General features: G+C 47.2%; 1 protein-coding gene across 5 annotated transcripts in view; it reads left to right on the top strand.

The window, feature by feature from the left end:
* Nucleotides 1-25,218, top strand: part of PDLIM4 (PDZ and LIM domain 4) — a 47,589-nt gene that overhangs the window by 9,183 nt on the left and 13,188 nt on the right. For 4 of the 5 annotated variants that reach the window (XM_064387595.1, XM_064387596.1, XM_064387597.1 and 1 more), the window contains exons 2-3: nt 4,850-5,001; nt 13,295-13,379. In XM_064387595.1, the coding sequence (XP_064243665.1) occupies nt 4,850-5,001; nt 13,295-13,379 (237 nt within the window). Of the gene's footprint in view, nt 1-3,047; nt 3,212-4,849; nt 5,002-13,294; nt 13,380-25,218 lie in introns of those variants that run through there. The other variant, XM_064387598.1, reaches the window with a different exon arrangement.

Raw genomic sequence — 25,218 nt, forward strand, 5'->3', positions numbered from 1 at the left:
AGGGGATTAGGAAAAATAATATCTTATTAGAAAAGGGGGGGGAAGTACATTCTGGCTCCCTAGAGGAACAAATCGCTGCAGGACGCACCCTCCACAGGCATGCTGTGTGGGGAGGGGCTGCTCTCTGGGATCTGGAGGGCCTGGGGCTGCTTACCTGGGGCACGTGCTCTGCAAACACCCCTCCTGCTCTGCTCCACGGTGTCATTGCTGGGCAAGTGGTTTGTTTCTTTTAGTCTTTGTTTATAAGCTTTCTGAAGCATCTCCATGTTTTGAGCGAGAGAAGTGAGGAAGCAGCTGCTTGTTTTTGTGGAGGGGTTAAGCTCAGAGGGTTGTTCTTTATTTAATTTTGGGAGAGCAGTAGAGCTGGCAGGCGTGCACGCCGCGTTCTCAGAGCGGCAGCCGTGCTGTGCGTGCGCGGCTGCCTTGGGCAGAGAGCACACCAGAGCTTCTATGGGCATAAAAGGAGCTGTGAAAGCACAAGTGCCAGGACCTCCCCAGCACATGAACTGGTTCTGCACTTATTTCATGCTTGGTTCCTTCCTGCTGAAAATGTAGCAGTGCTCAGGTGGTGGGTAGCACTGGGATCTGCCCAGCCATCTCATGAAGAGCTCACTCCAGCCCTGCCATGTCCCTGATCCATTCCACTGGACCCATCCCTCTGAGCTGCTTTGATTCACTCACAGAAAACGTGGGGGAATTGGCCTTAAGCTGAAGTAAGAAAGATTTAGATTAGATATGAGGAAAAAATTATTTCTGTGAGCATGGTGAGGCATTGGCATAGGTTGCCCAGAGAAGCTGTGGCTGTTCCATCCCTGGAATTGTTCAAGACCAGGTGGGATGGGGCTTGGAGCAGCCTGGTCTAGAGGAAGGTGTCCCTGCCCTTGGCAGGGTGTTGGAGCAAGATCACCTTTAGGGTCTCTTCCAACCCAAACCATTCTGTGATTCTATAAAACAATCAGCTCTTCTGGATTGCATCCCAGGCTGTGCCTCAGAACCTGCTGAGCACCAGGGATGGCACACAGGAGGAGGCTGGATGGTACTCCTGGAACAGGTAGATATGGAGACATGCTCCTCTCCCCTTTCTGCAGGTCTGGTTGGGCAACTTCACTCCAAGTCTCCATTAGCTGAATTTATGTTGTTGGGAAAATACTTTTGCATGCAAGGCAGCAGTAACCAGGAGTGTGAGTTAGCTGATGGCTGGGAGTTCACCTCAGTGCTTCATGAAGTTATGTCTTTGGAAGCTCAGAGCTTCCACAGGAGGCAGGATTCTTGTCTGATTGAAAAATAAAACACTTTAGGGGAATTGTAATACAAATACATATGTTTCTTTAAGCCCATGGTGTTTGCTGTGGTTTTGGGGGTTTTGCAGGGGTCTTTGGGAGCTACATGGCCTCACAGGGAGCAAGAGCTGAGCTGCTGATGGCATGAGGGCTTAGACCACCTCAGAATTCCCCACCTGGAACACCCAACAGATGGTGGGGCCCTGCTGCCCTGGGGCTCAGCAGGGTGTGAGGGACAGGGCTGGCTCCTTGCTGGTGTGTAGCTGCCCTGCCTGTTACAGAAAAGGACACCAGCAGCCCAAATCCTGGCAGGCAGCTAGCCCGGCAAGATGAGGCGTGGCACAGGGTGCAGCAGGTGCCAGGGCACATAACCCACATTGGGCCCTGGTGCATGAGCTGGGACTTGGCTTTAGGGCACTCTGCTGCCTGTGGTGGCTAGATAGCTCACACCCCCTGAGTTATGTATCCATCAGTCTGGGCTTGGTCTGTGCTCATTCAGCATTGGTTTTTGAAATGGTGTGTTTTTGGCACAGATGGAGAACTTCAAAACCAAATAAAATCTTGCCACTGTTTTTCTTAATCCTCTCCTGTTCTCAGACATCACCTTCTTTGGAGGCCCCTTTCAAGAGCACAAGGCTGCAGTGACTTGGTGCAGGTTTTCTTTGCAGTGTTTTTAACTTCCTGACCTGTCTGATTACTCTCAGATTCATGTGTGCTTCCTTGAAGTCACACACACTGTGTTCTCGCTCAGGGCAGACCTGAGGGCTCTCTGGAGAGAGGCACAAGTGAGTGCCTGTGATACAAGCTCCATCCCACACCTCTGTGCACTGCCAGGCTCCAATGTCATACAATCACAGAATGCTTTGTGGGACAAGATTTTTAGGCCCATCAAGTCCAGCTGTTAACCCAGCACTGCTGAGGTCACCACTAAGCCATGTCCAAAGCAGGCAGAACCCCTGCACTAGGATTCAGGCACAGCACTGACCCATAACCAGACTTGTCAGGCTTTCTGTGGAGTGTTTGGTATCAATGGCTTTGCACAGCTGTGGGTTAGGAGAACTTAGTCTGCAGTATTTTAAATATTATTCACTAAAATACAAACTTTGGGCCTGACAGACATTACAATAATGATTCCCAAGCTGTTGAGACACCGATGCTGTATCTCAAATGAATTCTTGGAGTGCAGCTCCATTTCAAGCCCTTGGTCATCTCCACAGCTAGCATAAAATGCTAATATGAAAATACTGCCAAAATAATTTGAAATAAAGCAGAAGCTTACAATAGGAAACAGCTAGGAGTCCCATTTGTGAACATCCTATTCTTCAAGGAAGCTACAACGTGGTTAAGATCAGTACAGGAGGAAAAAATCCATCAGACATCTAGACAGCACTGAACAGACAAGAACAAAATACAGCTGTCCTGGGTCAAGCTGAAGGTCTGTTAGTCTAAAAGCCTGCTGGCAGCCAGGGCTGTGGGATGGACATTGGAGGAAGCAGATAACAGCAGGCAAGAGCACGGAGGTGCTTCCTTGGAGTTGCTGGATGAGCTTTAAGTTGACTTTCTGATGAGTCTGGCAGCTTCCGTGGCTGTAAAAGGACCCTAATACCCTGTGGATGGGTACAGGGGTCAAAAAATCCCTAACAATGCCAGGGGAAAAATAATCCTGTCCTGGCTTGAAATGCCCTGTGCTAATGTGCTAATGTGTGTGGAGCTGGAAGCCATCTCCTGTTGTTTGCTCTGCGCTGAGTCATGGGGCAGCCCCTGAGCAGTTGGTCTGGGCGGGTTTGTTAGAGCCAAACAGCCCAGCTCAAACTATTGAAGGGCAAATGGCAAATACTGATTTACTCTGACAATGCAACAAAAGCTGTAACTCGGGCTGCCAGTTCTACTTAGCTGTCAGAAGTGGTTTGGAGCTTCTCAAACACCTTCAGGTTCGTGTTTCAGTGGTGCCAGTAGCTGTGGCTCTGCAGGGAGCAGAGCAGCAGGCCCTGGGGCTGTCTGCTTCTCAGGGATAGCTCTAGTGCAATCCACAGGGGCTGTTGTGGTAAGACTAAATCCTCTTTGAATTCCCTGCAAAAATAGAACAAATTGTCCCTGGAAGTGTTGAAAGCCAGGTTGGATGGGGCTTGGAGCAACCTGGGTGGAAGGTGCTACTGTGTTGGAACAAGATGATCATTAGGTGATCTTTAATCCTACAAGCCATTGTAGGACTGTATGAAATCAAGATGAAAGCTGGGAGGTGCATGTGCATGCTCCCTTTCTGAAAAAACCACCTGTTTCATGATGGCCTGTGGTGGGGTGGCTTCTGGGCATGGGGGAACTGCCCCACTTGGTCTCAGTGTCTGAAAAACTACGCCTGCTCTGCCTGGTTGCTGTCACACACTGCTGTCAGCCAAGGGGAGGTGGTGGGGAGAGCAGTGCTCCTCTTGCCTGGATTTCTCAAGCAGGGTGGGGCAGAGACCCACCACCTGAGACAGGGAATTCCATCTGTGTAAATCAAGAGTAAACAGAACCAAAGCACCAGCTTGCTTTAACGCAGTGACACATGAATAACTAAAAGTCAGGCTTGCCGTAACTTCTCGGTTGATAAAATGTGTTTGGTTAGCAGATGCTGTGAATAGACTGAAGAGGAAATTAGAGGGAAAACACATAGCATGGGGTTTAACCAGACACGTTTACCTGCTCTGGATATGCCTTGCGTCATTCTGTATTACTGTAGAAATTAAAACCACATTTAGGATGATGTAAATGAAATGGTAATTTCTCAAGAACCTCTTTTATGGGCTATAGGATTGGTCTTGTTGCTGACCACAAACTGTACCTGGACCTGTCATTAGTTCCTCAGGAAAGAAGTTAGAAGTTTTATAAGGTTCTGGCTCTCTGACAAAACCAGAAGGAAAGAATTGTGGAGGCTTAAAGAGCTATGTGATATTTATAGAATAAAATCATGGAATCATTTAGGATGGAAATGATCGTAAAGATCCTCAGTTCCAGCTGTTACCTCACCACTGCCAAGACTACCACTAAACCATGTTCCCAAGTGCCATATCTGCTAAATCCCTCTGGGGCTGGTGACCACGCAGGGCTAGAAAGAGACAAGACATTTGGAATGTCAGTCCAGAAGAAGTGATGTCAAATGTGACCTCTCCCCCAGTCAGGGGTGGTGGTTAACCAGAGGAGGGTTTCATGTGCTGCTTGGGGACTGACTCTTGCAGCATTGTGAAAGGTCTGCAAGCCAAAGGAGTGCGAAGCATCTCTCTGGAAAGAGTGGATTACATTTATTTCAAGCACGAGACAAATGTGAAGATGGGACCTGGTCACACAGTGGCTGGAGTTGACTGAAATTCCTTATTTCAAAGAATGTTGTTGTAGGGGATGGCCCTTGGAGACCTGGGGCTTACCTGAGAGCTCTGACATCCAGCCTTGGGTGGGTGAGATTGGTGTAGAGAAAACACATCATCTCCAGAAATAACTGTTCCCTTTACCTGCATCTTATTCCAAGAAACTGGACTTCTTTTGAAAAAAACCCCAGCATTCTTTTCAGTAACCCTTTTTTTGTTTTTTCCCAGATTAACCCTGGCAGTAAAGCAGCCATGGCAGACTTGTGCCCAGGAGATGTTATTCTGGCAATTAACGGAGAGAGCACGGACAACATGACACATCTAGAAGCTCAAAACAAGATCAAAGCATGTGTGGATCAGCTGCTGCTCTCTGTGAACAGGTTGGTTCTCTCTGATGTGCTCCTGTCTCAGTTTTGCTCAGAGGGCTTTTGGCTGGCCCTGGAGCAGATGTGCTCTCAGGCTGGGTTCTTGGAGCAACCCCATGGTTCTGGGAAATTGTCCTGTGTTTCCAAAGACAATAAAACAAAATGATTTTTAATGGTTCACTGGTAGAAAAAGTGGGTTCAGTTCATTTCTACATGTGGATTATCATTTGTACCTTGTAAGGCTTGTCCAGGCTGTGGCCTGAGTTGAGTCTTTGTGGTTGTGTCAATTCAAGCAAGGGTAGCATGGGAATCAAAATGTCCTTTGGACAAACCCTTCCACTTCACTGACATCCACCCATCATTTTAAGCATCTGTTAAAAAAAAAAAAATTTGGCTCCTGCCAAATTCACTTTTTAGGGTATTTCAAAGCAAAATGAAGGCATGAGTTTGGTATTGGGGTTTATTTTTTGTTTAGTTTTCTTTTTTAGTTGAGGTGTGTTTTGTGTGTGTGTTGTGGCTTTTTTGTGTATTTGTGGGGTGGTTTTGTTTGGTTTCTTTTTCGTGGTCTTTTTTTGGTTTCTATTGGAATTAATTTTATAGCAAAATCACAAATTATCCAAGCAAAATGAGTGCTCCTTATAAGGTTCACAAATGGCTAATACTATCTGGCATAAGTTTAAATAAGTGAATATAGTTTTCCACTTCAGAATAAAGAGGCATTTCCTGATATAAAGAGCTATCATTTACTGTTTATAGTTTTCTTGGAAAACCATGTAGTTCTTACTGGATGCCTGGGAAGTGGGGAAGGAGCACTGCCATAAATGGAGCAAACCCTCAGTGGTTGGTCATGGTTCCTCAGACAGGATCTCTGAATTGCCTGCCTAAAGCCAAGTCCCCTGAGCTCAGCCCATGGTGTACAGATGATGTGACTTTGGTATTACAAAAGAAAGAAAAGGAAAGCAAGCAAAACCCCTTCACACAGGGGGAGTTTCCCATAGCCAAGGAGGGCAGTTGTTCTGCTTTCCATCTGGAGTGGTTTTAGGGAGACCAGGTGATTTTCTACCCCCAAGAGGACCTGTGCCCAGGGCAGGACCAGGGTTCCCTTCCTGACTGCCTGCAGGCTACTGGAGCTCTCCTTGGGAGAGGTGAAAATCCATAGTGGCAGGAGGTTTTGGTGAGCCACCAGCTGCTGGGCTGGTCTGGCAGCAGAGCAGCTTCACTGGGAGTTAGAACCACGTTCTGCTGAAAGCAGCTTTCACCTGCAGCGTGGCAGGGATTATCCTCATGGATGAGGGTTTCTGCTGTGTGACTTGATGGACTGGATTCCCACCTTTACAGTTCATTTTAGCCCCTGATGTCAACTGGTGGGGTTTTTTGGCTCAGACTGGACCCTTAAATATCTCTGTGCAGGTGCATCTCCTCTCCTAAGTGGTGGTTCCTGCACAGGGCAGAGGTTGTGGTCACAGTGGTCTCACAGCACTGCTGGTATGTGCCTTGCTGGGGTTGGGGGTGATCTGGCTGCTTGGTTTCCCTTCCCATGGTCATTCATGACCTCAGGGTGAACTGGAAGATGCTGTGTGGAGGGTCTGTGGCTTCAAGTCGGTTTTTTCCAACTGTACCTAGCAAGGTGTGGATATTTTTAACAGTGAGACCTTTCGGTGTGTGCAGAGGAGGTGAATTTTCTAACAGAGATGTTGCTGGTGGTGGCCCACAGCTTTTCTGTGGTGCAGGGTTTGTGGGTGACATGGTTGGTCTTTGCTAAGCAGTAGGATTGCAAAGGTTGCAATTGTCAAGCCTTAAAGTCTTCATAAACACAGATTTTAAAGACTTTTGTATCTCGTAGGCAAAAATAATTGCTCAGGGCTCTGCAAGGCAGGAACAGGGGTGAGTTGAGGAGCTGTTCAGCTTGGGGTGGCTCCTCTTGGAGGTAACACTGTTTGGTGGCTTCTCCAAGGGCAGAACTCACCTTGGCTGTGGCCAGAGATGTCTGTGAGTGGCATTTCTCTGGACAGGAAAAACTGAGTATTTGGGTTTTTTCTGCAGTAGGGACAGCAGCTCCAGTGATGAGCTATTAGGTCAATTTTTAGTTCGGCCCAAAGTGGGTGCACAGTGACTTGGTTCTTGGATTTCTCTCCTGTCTCTGACCTGTTGGATCCTGTTGCCCAGCTGTTAGTCATTGCTGGAAGCACATGTGGCATTCCCTCCTAGGTGTGAGTGGATCCCTGCTCCAGGATCTGCCTCCTAAAACGTGGGGTGACCTGGTCCTGCTCAGGGAGCCATGTTCTGGGGCAATAATGAGGGGTTTTGTTGGTTTGTGTGCATGTCCAGCCACTGCTGTTTGTCACAGCTCTGGATCAACACCCTGGGCCCTGCTCTGAGGCTGAGCTTCAGGAAAGCCCTGCCTGTGGTGGTGTGGATTAGGATCTTTTCCTTTGGACAGAGGTTGCTCTTCAAGCAATGTCTTTTCTGTACGCTGCCTTCAACAAAATACAGTTTGCAAGCCAACACAAAAGATTTATTTTTAAATGTGTTTGTCTGAAATACATTTGAAATAAGAAGCCTGTCTGTTGCATGTCTTTAGTGAGGAACTGTTTTGTCAAAGCAGGCTTCCTCCAGCCAGGCAGGAGTGTGAAGGGAAGGAAAGGAAGCTGTGCAGTGTTTCCATCCCCACGGTGCCCTCTGGACTGCTTCATTCCATGCCCTTTCTCCATCAACCCCTGACATTATGTGTTACTGAGCTAGAGAACAAGATGGGTTTTGTTTTCAGACTCTGGTCAGTAAATGCCCTTGGACTAGGAAGTTCAGTAGGAAAGTCAGAATGTGGGGAAAACAAGAAGTGGGAGTTACTGTGGCCTGACCAAGACCAAGAATCACGCATCAATTAAAGGCAGCCATAAAATTGGATTGGAGCTGTGTTTTGCTGCAATCACTTGAAAGTACCTTGGGTGTGGGATGGGAGACCTCATGGCATTGCTGTTCCTGCTGACACAGACTGCCAGGAAACCCTTGGCAGCACTGTCCAGACCTGCCCATCAGTGCCAGAGGGCCAGGGCGAGCCCCACAGCTTTTTCTGAACCTTTTGTCGTCTGCCAGGGAGGATGAAGGCTTGTGCTGCAGCTTTCCTGAAGAAACTGGCCCTCTGCCCACATTGGGAAAGCTGCTGGCAATAGGATGTCACAGGTTTTTAAGCACATTGGGCTCCATGGCTCTCCTGTACCCCTGGAGCCCACAGTCAGTGTTGGTATCTGTGAAGCTGCCCCTGCTCTCAGGCTGGACTAGAAGATATTTCCTTTTTTTCAAATCTCCTTGTCCTTTATCAAGGACAAATCTCTTGAGGGGGTTTTACTTCCTTCTTCATACCCTCCATTTTCTATCTCCTTTCTTGGCCAGAGCCCTGACCTCCCTGAAGTTAGTGGGTGTTTTGTCCCTGGATTTCTTTTGGATCCTGCTTTTCCCCAACATGTGCAAGTCTGTCTTTGGGCAGTGAAAGGCAAAGCAGCACAGTGGCCTTACTGTTCTGAAACAAAGTGATTGAAAATCCTCATTGGTTTACAAAAGGAGTTGATTTATGTAACTGATGCCTATGTGGGCACTGATGTAAGATGTGAGGAATTACTTGGTGTGGGCACTCCTGGAACAAGAGCTGGATGTTCAGGCTGTGGTTAATGGCTCCAGAATGGGAGGCCAGGAGTCCACATGGGCTCAGTGAGGCTGTGGGGAGGGCAGTGATGGTGCTGATTAAGATTCAGCGGGATGGTTCAGGCTGCTCTGGTGATAAATTAGGCAGCTGTTCCATCATCATCTTCCCAGCTGTTGAATCTCAAGCCAAGGTAGCACGAGATGTACTTTGCCTGCCTTAGTGCAGGAAGGGTCAGGCCAGTTATGTGGCAGCTGGCTGGAGAAAGATCCGGGGTGTTGAGCAGCCCCATGAACTATTACTCACAAACACCTGGTATAAAACTTGTTCTTTTTACTCACTGTGAAGTTGCTTCCAAGTTACACAACAAATTCCTTAAGAGGCAAGAAGTGTGTTAGTGTGCCAGGGGAGGTTTCAATTGGCTGTTGGGAAAAATTTCTTTGCTGAAAGAGTTTTCAAGCCTAGGGACCTCATTTCCCTGGAGGTATTTAAAAGACATGTGGATGTGGCACTTGGGGACAAGGTTTAGTGGTGGGCTTGGCAATGCTGGGGTAGCACTGGGGCTTGATGGTCTAAGAGGCTTTTTCAGCTTTCACATTTTTGTGATTTCCAGTCCAATCCAATTCCAGCCCTTTCTTGTGGTGACAGCCCTGGGGCTGTTGTGCACAGGGCCAGGTGGGTGCTGGACAACTGGGAGCACTGGCCTGGCCCCAGGTGCAGCCAGGAACCCCAGGGTGGTTCACTTGAATTGATTTCCTGACTGTGGTGTCAAAGAATAAATCCTCAAAGGTTCAGCTTTGATTTCTTCTATCTAAATTATGTCCTGGAAGCAGTTTCTTCCTCCTTGGTTTGCTGTTTATGCCACTGAGTCTGCTTGGAGAATTGACTAAGAATATTATCTATCCCTGCTCTATTTAAAAAGGAGTTTCTCTGAAAGTTTGTGTAAGAAAGCCCAGTAATGAATCTACTGGACTTGTAGCCCCAAGAGTACCTGGAACCTCACGTAGTTGGTGATCCTCCCATCTCCCCCAGTTCCTGGGGATTTTATTGGGGTCTGTTAGCTGTAAGCAGCACAGGCAAGCTGCTGGAAGATGGGAAGGATGACAATGTATGTTCTCAAGTTTCCAGTAAAAGTACAACTGAAAAAGTGAATCACAGCTTCCCCTCTGGAGCTCCTTGAAGGCTAATAGAGAGGAAACCCGGCAGCTTTCCAGAGCAATACACAATGGTTTCAGCTGAGAGGAATGAAGGAGGAGAAATCCTCCAGCTTCTTCCCATTGACTGAAGGAGCTGTGTCCTTTGGGGTGCAGAGGATGGATCCAACACCTCCTGGTTATTGGGGTGAGGTTCACAAGCCTGGGAAGTTTGGCTGTAGCTGCTTCTAGACAGAGCTCAGCTAATGGCCATATCAGTGGTAACAATCAGCTGTGAGCACTGTGATGTGCCACAGTGGGGGGTGAAGAGCACGCAGGAGATGGGCAGGACCCTGGAGTCACCCCCCAAAGAAAGGGGGTGAAATATAGCAACCTGATTATTCTGGTGGTTTGCAGTTGCATGGTGACAGCAGTGACCTGGATCCAGGCTGGCACTTCCCCAAGTGATAAATGTTAGTTTTTAGGGGATGGAGAAATAAGAAATTCGGTAAGACACAGGAATTCTTGCAACTTAAGAGCAGCTCTACAAATGTTGAGAGTGAGACTAGCAGATCACTACCAGGTGAAAAAACATTCTGGTAAAATATGTGAGCATGTGCAAGTAATCTTTGAGAATGACTGAGACGTTTAGAAAGCAAATGGTGGGATAAAAGATGTCTGCAGCTTTGGGTTTTTTTGGTGATGTCCTGTTTATGGGTCCGTTTCCTATGAAGCCTTGTGTGGAAGGCCTTGCACTAACCTAGGTTAAGTTATTTTTCTTGGGATTGTCCTAGATGCCATTAAGAGAACAGAGTGGTGTAAGTGCAGGGTAATGATTTCCACATAACTGCCTTTAATCCCCTATAGCACATCTGAGAACACTTTTCCTGTCCTTGAGCTGTAAATTAAACAACTTGGAACATTTGAGTGATGCCTGATCTGTTGCCTGTGACGTATGAGAAATGTGTTGGGATTTTGCTGTTGCCTAAACACAAAGCTCTGACTGTTGGTAGGGTGAGCCTGCTGCTGGGCATTTTGGGGTGACTTTGCTGGCCCCTGAGTCCCCCCTGCTCTGGGGGTACAGGGGACACCCCTGCTGCTGGTCCTGCTGGGGATGTGGGCATGGGATGTTCCTGGCAGCTGGGGTTGGGCTGTGGGCTCCAAGCATCAGCCCCTCCTACAGCAGCTGCCTGTAGCATTGTTCTCTCAGGCAGAGTAATCTCTTAATTGTTTTGGATTAGTTCAGATTACATGGTATTTTGCTGTTCCCAGGGAAAAGAGGGGGTCTCCCTGTATAAGCATAAATGCTCATTAAACTTTCAACTTGACTTTCTTTTTGGTGAGGCTGGTGGTTCTCCCATTCACCTTAGCTTTGCCTTTCAAAGTGCCCAGATTGTGCTGTATCAGCTTGTTTCAGTGTACTTCAGTTGGAAGCTGGTGCTGATGTGAGCCTGGCTGTGTTCAGACTGTTGCTGGAAGCTGTCAGAGTTGGTCTCAGTTATACCAAGAACTTCTTGTCACTCTGCAGAACTGATGGTGAAGCCTTGAGTTTAATCATTAAAGCATTAACCATGAATGGGCTTCTCCATGTAAACTGAAGTCTGTCCATGTCTGTCATTAAGTGTAAATACACCCATGAAGACTTTTGGAAAGCACAGGTTTATATTATCTGCTTTCTGGTCAGACAGTGTGATCTCTGCCAGGGCTATGGAGAACTGGGAGTGCTGGCAATGACTGGTACCTTCACACAGAATGAATTTACAGCTATTGCTCCTATCTTCTGCAATCAGAATCACTTGCTGAAGCTCTGTTCTTATTTACTGGCAGGTTGAAGTCTTTGGGGATGCTTTAAGCTGTGTTTGGCATGTGGGCTCCAGAGCTGAGTGGGGGGATGTCATCCTGGACCCTCCTCGGGGTGCTGCGAGCTCTCATCAGGCTAGCTCAGTGCAGGGAAAGCACAGAAATAATAATGGGATCCCTGCAATGTAATGAGGCGTTTCCATTGTTCTGGGCCTCCGGATTTGATTTTCAATGTGGAAGCAATGTGCACAGCACCAGATCGTGGCAAAAAGCAAGTGGGGGTTGCTGGAAATGCTGATGTCCCTGGGAGGGACTTTTTCCCAGTTGGAAAGAGTAATTGATAAGTGAATTGTCCCAGCCTAATATCAAAAACTAACAGTAAAGATGAATTACCAGAACAAGATAACTAGCTACGAGAGTAATCACTCCTTGTTGAAAAAGCTGTAATGGCAGTAATGAGGAAAAAAAGCTGAAATCCTCAGGGGCTGGATCCAAAGTGTGTTCAAGTCAGTGGGAGCCTCCTAGGTTTTGGGTCAGACCCTAGATTTGTAAAGGCAGCATGGTATGTTGACTTGTGTAGTTACAAAATACGAAAGGTACAAATCTCCTTGAGAATTCCTGGGTTAAAGTCATGCTCCCTATTTTTCAAACTTGGACTCTGCTGTTAATTTAACTCAAAGTGAACGTGGTATGTGGCAGGGGTGAGAGTCCACAAAGGATGCTTGGATGCCTCTGTGCCCATGGAACAGCACCTATTTTTGTGAAGTGGTGCATGTACAGACTCTGATGATAAACAGAATAGTTTGCATGTTGAAAGCTTTATCTTGAACTTACTGAAGTCTTCCACCTTAACCTTCTTGCATCCTGAGAAGTCTGTGGATGTACCTGCTGGACCCTGCTCAGGCCCCTGTGACTCCCTCATACCCGAAGTGCTGGAGATCTGTGCTGGAGATCACATTCCAGCCATGTCCCCAGATGCCTTTGTGGGGAAAAAATGATCAGGCACATGGAAAATCTTTGGACAGTGACAGTATTCTGCTCTGCCTTGGCAGGACTGAAGATGCATTTGGGAATGGAAACTCTATTTTTTGGGCTTTTTCTATCTGGCAGCTGTTGAAAGGGTCAGGATGATTCATACAGGGTGGTGAAAGCCTTCTCCCTGAAAGGTGTTTATAGAATTCCTGATGTGGTCTAGTACACAGGCCTGCCAGGGATTGCATGTCTATATGTATACATAGATCTATACACATGTGTAATCAGAATACTTTCAGGATTCAAGGCCAGAATAAAGGGACAAGGCCAGGAATATGCAAAACAGGAGCAACCAAGAGCCTGTATTTTGGTGTCTCGACCAAAATAAGTTTGTTTCTTTAACCCCAAACTGAGACAGAACCTTGTAGTTCAAGCATAGTTTTGAGCTTTAATAGGATAAAACTGTCATCTTCTCTATTTATCATTATAATGTTTCTGAGGATAATTTTGGACAATTGCAAATACAATATAAACCTGCCAGGGAATTAATAGATGCTATATATATATTTGGCTTTTTCTTTTTTTTTTTTTGGCTTGTTTGTTTTGGCTTTTTTTTTTAATTTGTTTAATTGCTTTTTTGTTTTGTTCAAAGAGCCTGTTTCTTTCTTTGGGATTTTTGTGGGTTTTGTTTGTTTGGGAGGGAGCACTTTGGTTTGGGCTTTCTTGAAAGCAATTTAAGTAGTGTTTACTTAATTTCCCACTGCAGATCTGAAGGGAAGAGCTGGTCCCCCCCTGTCCTGGAAGATGGCAAGGCTCAAGCATACCGCATCAACATCGAGCCGGACCCACAGGTACGGCAGCTGCAGCCCTGCCCCACGGCTGCTGCTCTCCCAGCTTGCTTTTGAGGACAGGACATCCATGTCTGGAGGCTGGAAAGTCCTGTGCTCCTTCCAGAAGTGAAGGAGTTTCCATGTGTGGTTTTCAAGTTCTCTGCAGGTCTATCTGTGCTTTTCTTGGGCTGGTTCCCACAGTGTGACAGATCTTGAGCAGATCTGGCCCAATCCCATCTGTGTCACTGCCTTCCAGCCAAGCCAGGCTTTGCTGGGTCAGCCTGCTGGGGACACAGGATGGCTGGGCAGCACGTGGAGGGTGGCATCCAGCACTGACCCCGTGAGGCTGGGACCAAGCTCAGAGTTAGTGTTATTTTGGATGGAGCTCTTTTAGTCCTCTGACTGTCCAGTGCCTGCTTCCCAAGGTCCAGCACGTCCAGGGTCTGTCTGCATCTGCCTCAGCTGATGTGCCTCTACCTTGGCTGCTTCCAAAATCTGCTTCACCCTCCCAATTCCGTGACAGTGATTCACCTCCCATGATGGTGGATTTCTTTTTTTGTAATGTTCTCATCTTTTTCCTTTGGGGTTTTTTTCTCTCTCTCACTTCTTCTCTCTGTTTTGCAGCTTCTCTCTTCCCTCTGTCCTCAGCTCTGTTCCCTGGAGTCTTCTACCTGTATCCTGCCCTGTCTTACTACCCCGTCTCCTGCAGCAGCCAGGTGGTGGATGGAGCTGAGCAGGTCTCTCCATCTTTCCTACCCATCTCTAATGGCTTGTTTGCAAGGTCAGAGGTGACTCTCATTCTCCTTTGGCTTCTTGATGGAACGAGAAATGGGGTTTCTCTTCTCCTTCTCTGCTTATAAGATACTGGATTGTCAATTTTTGCATGTTCTGGTCCATGTTGTGGAGATATCTGGGGAACAAGGAGGAGACTGGAGGATAGGCAGAGGGCAGCTCCTGCTGCCTGGCTCCCCCTTGAATGTGTGCTGAGCTGGTGCACATGCTGCCAACTTTCCCCGAGCACCCAGATGGCAAGGCTCGAGCCAGCTGAGGCTCCTCACTGCTGTAGGTTGGCCACCCCTCCCAGGGCAGAGATAGAGGCCTACAGCCTTCAGACCATCAAAGTTCAGGCTGTCAGAATCCCCTGTGCTTGCCCCCAAAGCATGTGAGCTTCCTTTGGCTGATGCTGAGTGTTCAGATATTGCTCAGATGGCTGTCTCCTCCACAGAGGTGGTTAATGTCATATGCCATTCCATGCTTTTTCTCCAGCCCTGACAAAATGCCTGTGTGCAGGATCTGCTGGTTTAGCTCAACTGCTCCTTTCCAGAGACGCTTTCAGAGTGTGCTGATGAGGGTTCCAGGGTGCCCCCTCAGCCTTCCCTGGCTCAGTTCAGAAGGAATACAAGAGCTGCAAGGGTGGGAGAGAGGGGATGATGCTGTAAGGAATGGGGTCTTCTTCAGTGAGGAATGGGGAGGAAGAACTGGCAGCAGAGAGCCCAGCGAGTGCTCAGGACGAGGGTGAGATCCCCCAAACCCATGAGAAATGGACCAGAGTGTGAGGCCATGGGGTCTGTTGGCCATTCCAGCGATGTGGAATTTGCAGATATTCTGCATTTCTGCCCAGGACAGCGGGCAGAGGCACAGCACAACAGCAGGACCAGCAGAGCTGCCTCAGTACCACACCAGCAACACGTGGGGCTGTTTGTCTTTCCTGCCCTGACTCACAGCACAGGCTGATGTGTGAGCTTGGACCTTGCATTCTGGCCATGTTTGCTTCATTTATCAATTACAGCCATCTTTTCTGACAGATATTTTTTCTTACTAGGCTTTACCTATGAATAATATTAAATGAGGAACAAATGTGCAGCAGTTCCACTGCCAGATACAACTTCCTGAGGTTTAATGCAGATTGGATTTGAATCTGGCTATTAATATATGTTACATATGGATCTTTTTAAAAATTAGACAGTTTAATAGAATATAATGAAGGGGGTAGGGATGCACTATTCTGAATCCAGACCTACACTGAAAATATGTAAATCTGGGGAGGAGGTGTGTAAAGCAGATGTGTTTGTGGTAGGGCACTGAGAGAGGTGTGTGTACAAGGGTACACAAGTCTCTTTTTTTGGTGCCTGTATCCATGTGTTGTCTTCCTTAGTGGCTTTTTGGGTTTCCCAGAGAGGAGGTGAAGATGGTTCCAGGCACACCTCCAGGTTGCTGTGCTGGCACCCAAGATGTGTTGGTTGACTCTTCTCCCCAAGCCGCCTGTGCCTCCAGTGTGGTTCATGCTGACAGCCTGGAACAGCAGCTGTGCTGACCCAAGTGTTATCACTGATGTCCTCTGACCTGTGTGAGGCTGAGGGTGACCATCAGCACCCAAAGAGAGCCTATCTTTGCTGCAGGCACCAGTCCCCTGGGAGCAGAGCTGCCAGGCATGGCTGGGATCCCTGTGGAGCAGTGCCAGGTGACCCAGGGCTGTCCTGTGCTGTGTTCATTCAGCCCCTCTGGCAAGGTCCCCTACTAGATTGTGAGAAGGAAAAATCTCATTGTGAAGTAATAACTTGGCTCAATATGTGCAACCTTTAGGTGCACTTCCTTGCATCTGGAAAAAAGCAATCTGCTTTGAAACACAGGGGAAAATTTATGCTGGAATTCTGCCCTCAAATCACAAAAATAGGTTGGGGGTTTGTCCCTGAAAAAGATTTTGAGAGTTTACCCCAAGTGGCCTTTGCAGTGGTGTGGAGCACATATCCTTTCTTCCTCCAGGTTTTACTCTATATGCTTTTTCATCATACTGGGCAAAGATCTGTTGAAAATCTTGACTTAAAACTGCAGTAACTCTTGCCTGAAACATGCGAGCATAAGCAGAATGTCTCAGTCTGAGTGATTTGTAGGAAAATCTGTATTTCTGTTATTACAGTATAGCTTTTTAGGTGTAATCTTTGTGTTGAAGGCAATGAAAATTTGTAGTTACCTTCTGTGCAAGAGAACTTGGAAGGTGTGGAGTAGCTGGTGTTTTCCTCTCCCCTTTTTCTAAATCTGTTGTGGTTTCTCAGTTGAGCTTTCTGGTAAACCACTACTCAGAGTCCAAGAATGTGATCAATCCTCCTTATTAAAACTTTGATTATTGCCATGACTGTGGGGAATAGCTGCCCTCAAACTGAAGAAGCTGAACTGGAGAGCTGCTTTTTCACAATTAGCAGGAACAACACTGAACAGGATGAGTGAGTAACTTCTGGGAATTTTTTTTTTTTTTTTTAAAGCAGACTTTGATTATCAGCTGGACAAGTCTGTCCTTAACAGGAAGAACCTACAGAGGAGGTCACAAATGCAGTGATGTTCAGACTTGCTACCTAAAGAAGGGCTGCCTGTCTGTTGGACCCAGAGATGGGTGGAGGTGGGACCTGTGGGATGCTGGGGACAGCTCAGAGCTTTCTAGCCAGCAGCTAAGATTTCCGTCACACAGACATGACATCCTTGGTGACATGTTGGGATCCCCAGTCTCAGCTGGCATGGTGTTGGTGTCCTTGTGGGCCCTGGTCCAGCCACTCCTCCCCAGCAGACAGGGGGAGTGGGAGCATCCATCCATCAGTTTCTGGAGATCCCACTGCTGTTGGCTTCCTGTAGCATGAGCTTGCTAGTCAAAATACTGCCATGCAGTGCTAATAAAAAGAGAGGATGTTTGTTTTCTTGTTCATTCCCAAGCTGCCAGAATTGGCAGCTCTCTGGCCCAGGGGGGCTGGAAATGTGGGCTTTGGGGACCCTGTCAGTGCTAATTGACAATAGATCAAGTGTGTGGGTGGGAGAATAATTGCAGCAGAAATTAAGCTGGCAGCACGTAGCCAGAGCTGGAATAGGATGCAGGTCCTCCCAAACATGGATGCTTGGCTGAAATAGCTGTGTGGGGTGAAAGGCTGAGTTAGGGCAGACAGCAGAAGCACTTCCCACAGCAGTCCATGGGGAGTGGTGTCCTGGTGCTACTGAGCTAGCAGAGCAGCCCTGTATCATTCTCAGGAGATGCATGAGGGAGGTGCATCAGCACTCTTGGTCCTCTCTTGTGCTGTGTCCTGAGCAGTGGCTTTCCCAGCCTGACCCCGACTGAAAGGGTGAGCTCTGGGCAGTGGGGAAGAGCCACAGCATCAGGGGAGTTGTACAGGGACCATGAGGAGGCTGTTTCTGCTCATCACTTATGAGTTATTTTTCCTATGTGTTACTCTGTTCTTGACACCCAGGTCTCAGTCCACAGAGATTTGTTGTTAGTTTGCTCTGACTAAAATCAGGTGCAAGGTGTGTGGCTTGCTATGTGAAAATGCCAGCCAGAATGGGGTGAAGAGGAGGAATTGGGACAAATTTGCCTCTACTGTAACTGTTTAAGCAGCCTAATGCAGGCAGTGCTGGGTGTGAGCCAGGCCAGTGGAAATGTGACCACACCTTCGTTTGCTCCTGTCAGAGGGGCTCAGGTGTGTGTGGCTGCAGGGCTGAGGACCTGCCACCTCTCATTGCACATGGCATCCACCCAGCATGGGCTCTGCAGCATCATTCCTGGGAGCTTTTCATACTTGCCCTGACTTCACAAACAGTATCACTGCTGATGGTGCTTGCTCCTAATTACATAAATGAAATCACATGAGGGCTTCAGGGCAGTCTGAGCCTCTGGGAACTCGGGAACAGCAGTGGTTTCCCACAGTAGAGCAGGGAGGGTAGTTGGCTGCTGACCTGTCCCATAGAACTGATTTTAAGACCCTTAAAAAGGTGTTAAATATGCTCATATTTATTTTTTGCTAGATCATAGATTTTTTTTTTTATTTTTTACTAAGGGTGAATGTCTCCTTATGTAATTAACTGAGTAATGGATTTAAGTGAACTTTAATTAGATGGAGTATTTGTTTTAAGTTCTCTGTGGGTTGCTGCCAAGCAGGAAACTTCTATGTGCTTCTTTGCAAAAGCCTGGCATAGGCCATGCTGAGTTCTGTGAGCTGGGGGTTAAAGCCTCCTAGCTGGAGAGATGGAATTTCCTTTCTCAGGGAGACTGACCATCCTTCCTCCCTGGCTCTTGGGGCAGGATGGGCCATGCCTGCTTCTGGGAAAGCTCCTGCTGTGACCCCCAGTCCCAGCCAGTGGGGCACCAACCAGCACTCTGCTGAGGAAGGAGGGAGAATGTCTGCCTTGGGGAAAACAAAGGATGAGCTCATGGCCTGGCACAAACCCGGGCTCCCTTCCATGGGAACTCGCAGCTCGTTGTTTGAGGGCTGATTTAATAGCAGAAACATGCTGAATGCTGACAGCCACTGTGGGTGCATCAGCCATGAGCTCTGGGTGCTCAGGCAACATTTCACACCCAGATATTGGGGTTTTACACTACAAAAAACACTAATCTGATTTATTGGGTGAAGAGGTTACACACACATAGCATGTGCACTTGTGTTTACTTTTGCCTTTGATATAATATTGCATCATTTGAAAGCAAAGGCGTCTTCTGAGTACCATTGTAACATCTTGAAGCTGTAACCTTTTATGTGAAATTGTCTGTGTATGTCTTAGGTAAATTAGCATCTTTAAGTGAGTTTTCATAGTCCTGGTATATGAAAGAGGCAAAAACAATATTAGGATAAAGGAGAGAAAAAATGGGAATGAAAATTTCAAAATGGTGTTTTCTTCTGTCCAGGTAACTTGAAGAATTGGTTCTCATTGAAGGTAGATAGAAATTATATTGAAATTATAACAGTGGGGATTTGTTTAGGACAAAACACAGTGCTGTTGGATTGAGGGCTAACACAGACATACACTGTGTTATTTTACTTGATAACATCAGTTTCAGTGATGACTCCATTAACACAGGTAAGGAAACTGCTGCTTGTGTACTCAGAAGTGTGTTTGGAAGCATAGGTGCAGCTCAGTGTTTCTGTTCTTGTCCATCAGGAAAAACAGCTTATCCTCTTTCACTTTTCTTTCTGTCTCACTTAAGAGGAATTAACTGCTCTTGGAGGTCACTTGAGTGGATGGAGCCATCCCCAGTGGTGCAGAGAGGGATGCTGGAGGGATGCTCACGTGGTCCCTCAGGTTATCAGGCTGAAGCAGCTGCTTCCATCCCCTATAGCAGCTCGTGCCACAGAGGGCTGGGAAAGGCTGAGACATGTTTTTTAATCTACCTGAATTTGTCTTTTTTTATTAATGAGGAAAAACTAAAGGTTGGGACATTCTAAAATGAAACAATATATCATCCTGTCGCTTTTGCTGTGTTTTCTGGTGGACTTTATCCTGGCTTTTACAGAAGTAGGTTCAGATAAGGCATCCTGGTGAAATAGGCACCTTTGGTTTTAAGCATATTTTTATAGCCTGAGCTTAGCTTGTTGTCAGTGAAACTTTTCGTTTCAATTGGCTGCTGATAATGATTATGGAAAGAAAATCAGAATGTGTGATACGGTAACACCTGAAAATGCAACAGTTCCTCAGCTGAGAGGAGAGTGACAGTGAGCTGGAAAACATGATATCAGGGCATAGACTGTTAAACTCACCAGGTTTGTCCTGTAAGCCAAACATCAAATGGTGAGTGAAGTGATTCAATGGAAGCATGGACTGAAATGGGAACAGCAGCATCTTCCCTGGGAGAAAGGGGGCAGTCAGGAGGGCAGTGGACACTTTCTGTAATGGTTTCAGGTCTTTTTCCATCTGTAGTGGATATTGTTTTCTGTCAGTGGGCAAGTTAATCCAACAGCAGCCTGTGCATGGTGGGGGCATCAGTCCAACACTTGCACTGAGCAATGCCCTCCTGTTCCTGAGCTTGGAAGGTGACTCTGAGCACTGGGATCTAGGACAGCCCTCTCTAGGGTTTGGACTGTTGTTGAGCCTAGCTCTAGTGAGGTAGTCACCTGGCAGGAGCCTGCTGCTGCTGGGCAAAGGAGGAAATTTCTAGGCCCTTCTACCAAGACATTCATATAAAGCTCTCCTCTGTCTGCTGGGTAAATGCCCCTCGCACACTTATGTTAGAAATGTGCTCTCTGCACTGTGCAGGCAAGATAAATGCAAACACATTTTAATCTTGACAGTCTTAGGTAACTTATTTCCATTGCTGTGAATTTTTGAGAGACTGCTGGAGAGCCAGGTAGGTTAAGGGATAAAGTCCTGGCATTGCAGCTCGAGTCTCTCCTGAGCTCTTTAATTTGCATGAGGGTGCAGCTTCTCCCTGGAGCTTGAGAGGAAACACCCATCAGAGCCTTGCTGATGGCTGTCCACATGGCTGCTCCAAGGTGGAGAAATGTTACTGCCCTTGGAGCGTGAGAGATTTGTCCCTGGGTTAAATGTGTGCTGGCCTTGTGCTATACAGAATCACAGAATGGTTTGGGTTGAAAGGGGCCTTAAAGCTCATCTAGTTCCACACCCCTTCCATGGCCAGGGACACCTTCTCCTATCCCAGGCTCCTCCAAGCACTATCCTACCTGGCCTTGAACACTTCCAGGGATGGGACAACCACAGCTTCTCTGGGCACCCTGTGCCAGGGCCTCACCACCCTCACAGGAAAGAATTTCTTCCTAATATCCCATCTGAACCTGCCCTCTGTCAGTGTGAAGCCATTCCCCCTTGTCCTGTCACTACATGCCCTTGTGCAGTACAGCCTGTCCTGGGAGTACGGGCGGGCTGGGGCTCCACCAGGCTCCAGCTTGAGTCATGTTTCACGTGAACATTGTCTGCAGCCTTTTTACAAAAAAAGATCATCTGATTTTAAGAGTTTGGTCTCTTACTTAGAGAGATCTGAAAAACTAATTTGATCTTCAGCTGACAGCTGTGAAAGGAGTGTAGTGAGAAGGATGTGATGGATAAGGCTTTCCTTCAGACTGTGGTATACATTTGTTATGATCCAGCTTAAACCCAGAAAAGTGAGGAAAGCTAAGTCTCTGTGTATAAACCGCAAAGAACTTTGAAGGTTCAAAATATACCCAAAAACTAGATTAAAACCAAATGAGGCTAGACGTTGGTGCAAAAAAATTGATGTATTTTTTATTTAATAGTAAAAGAGGCAAAGAGAAAGAAAGAGAGAAAAAGAAGTGGGGGGGGGGGGTGTGGGGGAGAGAGAGACAGGGGTTATCAGAAGCATATCACCCATCCAGGGGTCCCAATGTCTCATTGCTTCCTTCAGTCTGCTCTTCTTGGTGGTGTGGGTGCCACATCATGCTGCTACATGCCAAAGAGTGCAGAATTCCATGGATTATACACTTTGGCCAGGTAGCAAAGCCCACATGCCTCCCTTGTAGGAGCCTGTTTGACACTGTCCCTTGCAACTCTGAGGGTCTGTTGCATCATCTCTGGTGCAGGGTCTGGAGACCCCTTTGGGTCAAAGGTTTATTAAACCTCAGCACAACATAGGACTGAATAAGGAAGAAGGGACAGCCCTGGGAGCATGGCCTGCTGCCACAGGCTCATCCACAAAGTGGCTGCTGTGCCTTTTATACCCCTGGGGTTGCCTCAGCCAGCCCTGGCCCCTCCTGAAGTCCATCAGTCAACTCTTCTTTGCTGCCCTTGGTGGAGACCTTCTTGCAGTTTGACTGGAGGTGAGGTGTTGTCATGCCAAGCCCCCAGCAGCAGGCTTTCCTCATTCCCACTGCCCCATGCAAGGGACACATGCACACTGTCCCTCCACGTGTCCCTGACAGCCCAGGCTGTCTGGTGGCAACAATACTGTGGGGAGAACAGAGGGTGTCCAAACAACAAACTACAGTAACATAACCATACATCAACAAAACTTCTCTTAACATACCCACAGTATTCATCCCTAAATTGTGAGAGCCAGTCATCATGCTGCCCATCTGTAACACATCTCTCCCCCCACCCTTGGGTGCAAGGGTCTGTGTGAGCCTGGCAGCTGATAGCCCTGGGGCTGTGGTCTCCTCCCAAGGTGCTAACCTTGTGCTTTGTGAATTTCCTGAGTTTCATCTTTTCTTCATCAGTGAACAGTCCAGGGCCTCACTCAAAGGCCCATTCAGGGTGTGGTGGTATTCTGTGCAGCTTTTGTAATACAGTTCTAAAAGTCCTTCATGGAAATGTTTAAGTCAAAAACTGTAATATTTCAGGCTCTGACAATGTTGAAAGGGGAGCTTGGCAGAATATTTAAAATCTGTCTTGTAAAAGAACTCGGACACTCAGTTTATCCAGCCTCAGCAAATTAGACCTTATCTTTTTTCCTCCATCTTCTGAGCTGAGCAAAGTAATGGGATCATACTTACTAGAGCTTTTGAAAGTTAGATTGAAGGCTGCTTAGTCTGTAAAAGCAGCATATACACAGAACATCTGAACTGTGCTTATAGGGAAATATGTGTTAAAATGAGTGCAGCTTTTAAAATTTATCCTTTTCTCCAAGCTTTGGGAGCAGCTTTGTCATAAGGGCTCCCCTGGGACGACTTCTGAGGCTTTTTTTGGAGAATTAATCCTGTTCCTTCAGCTATTGGCACAGTGTGAATCACTTATTTGCACTGAAATTAAATCCATGCTGTCTGTCCCATACACCCCCCACTGTGGGATAATAATAATATTTCCATTTCTGGGACTTCTGAACTGGTTTGTCAGAGATGAAGTAGTGTCTTTACTTTTGGAAACCTGGGGGGGAGGAGAGGAGGGAGCTGCAGCGTTGCAGTTGTCTTCTGTGCAGAGGCTGAGTCTTGGCTTGAGGGTGTCAGGATGTAGTGGGATAGGTCTTTAGGCTTAATTGCTTGGCACATGTACATGATAAGAGGACTTGCAGTAATGAAGGCAAAACTTCATCCACAGAAAGCTCTCTGCCAGGAGAGACCAGAATCAGGTGGGACTCAATTACCCAAGCTTGGAGCAAGGGAGAAAGAAGCCAGAGGAGGAGCTGAAGCAGACAGGTTTGTCGTGCTGCTGCTGGATGGTGGACACAGATAACCAAACACGGTCACCAGAGGCACCTCTTCCAGGTGACTCTATGGCTGAGGGATGCTGTACCTCCTGGTGCATAAACAGCAATGCTTGTGTCTGTAATTCAGCATTTTGGCAGCAAACATGCAGCTGGCACTGGCTCGTCTTGGTCTGGTTTTGAGAAGAGGGTGAATTTGAAGAACATCAAACAGAATGGGCTGAGCCAAGCGTGGCCTTCAGCTCTGTTTGAGTCTCATGTGGTGTGTGAGAACAGGACCAGCACCCCCAGGATTAGGAAAATAAACAAGGTGCAGGCAGTTCCTTTGGGGATGGGCACCCACATCGCAGGGACAGAGCTGCTGCTGGTCCTAACTGGGCAAATCTCCCATCACCATTGCACAAGTGGGCAGATGGAGGGTGGACTTGGGGCTTGGAGGTGTAATTCAGGAGATGTTTCCAGCTCTGCAGTTTGCTCCCTAAGAAGGTTTCTTAGATACACCAAAGCCATCATTGCTCAAAGCCCTTCCAGATCATGCCATGGGTAGAGGGGCTTGCTTGGAGGTTCTAGGAACCAATGTTGGCCTATCAAATTTGCAATCTTCAGTTTTAATCTCTGGTAGTCTGGAAAAGTGAGATTAGTTATTTTGTTTGTACTTCTGGTCTTTTAACAGCCTAATTTATGACATGCTGAAGTAAATGAACTTAAAATGCCTTGGATCAGAATATGAAGTCTGATGTTCTCTAAATCTCTGTGGTCTCTAGAGCTAAGGATCTGCAGTTGAAAAAAGGTGGGAGGACAGATAGGACATTTTGCAATATGCATTGAAAATACAGCCAAGCATGAGAAAACAAATTGGGAGTTTCTGGTTTGTAGGCTGAAAGAGTTCTCCTTGGTGAGAGTTCACAGGCCAGCTCTTAAGAAAGGTTTGCAAACTCAGTTTAAGAAAGGCCATAAAAAGCAGGAACAAAATCCAGCAACAAAAAGCAAATTAGGCCTCAAAGGGGGGAAATTTGAGCTGATCTTGATTTTGACAACTGGAAAAAAAATCCATCTGGTTCTGAGGGTGAATGTGTGAGTGTTTTGCACAAAGTGAAGCCTTGCAGAGATCTCACAGCCTTTGAGGGAGTGGAGACTGAGCTCTGGCCTGGGAACAGCATTGTGGACTACAGGAGGAGCCTCTGGATCCCTATGGGTGCTGCTGGGTCACCTGTGACTTTATGACATGGCTGAGCAGAGGAAAGGTGAGGTGCCACCACCCTGAACATCCTCCTCTCCCAGGGACAGGGAGCTGTTGGCAGCTGGGGGTGCCAGGCAGTGCAGGAAGGGCTCTGTTTCCTCCCTTCCATCAGGGCCTCCTTTTGGAGACTGCCCAAGCAATAAGTTTGAGCTTTATAGCAGCATTTGGTCCTGATGTACAAATTGCTGAGCTTAACAGGGACAAAGGGGCGACGCTTTACAAACTACCCTGGATTTAAGCAAGTCCATGGAGATGATGGTCTGGAGGAGGTTTCCATTCTGGAAGCAGCTGCCAGTTCCTTGCTCCCCAGCAAAGGTCTGGCTGGCACCGGTGTGCAGGAGCACGTGAGGTCAGAGGAGAGGACCCAGCCTCTCCTCCAGCCCCCCTGGACTGAGTGTGAGTCTGGCCCAGATAATTAAAGGTAATGGCTTTCTAAAAGCATTGCTGTCAGTGCTGCCACCCATATGGGCCATTGCTTTTATCCCAAAAAAATGTTTATGATCCTTCTTTTCCTCTCTGCGTCATGGTTGAGTGTTTTCTTTATTTCCCTTGAAATAATAATCTAAATCTGGGAATTGTGAACCCATAGCCTGCTTGTGTGTGTGTGTATGTATATATATGTATTTTTTTAAGAATATAAATTGGGGAGCAGTTAAAATTATATTATTCCTGGCAGCAAAATTCCTTTTTTAATAGACAATTTGAAGTTATTATGTTGGAAGCAGTTTTCCCCACGTGTTTGTGCTTGTGTGGTGTGG

This window comes from Passer domesticus, chromosome 13, assembly GCF_036417665.1.
Source record: "Passer domesticus isolate bPasDom1 chromosome 13, bPasDom1.hap1, whole genome shotgun sequence".
NCBI classification, from domain to species: Eukaryota; Metazoa; Chordata; class Aves; order Passeriformes; family Passeridae; genus Passer; species Passer domesticus.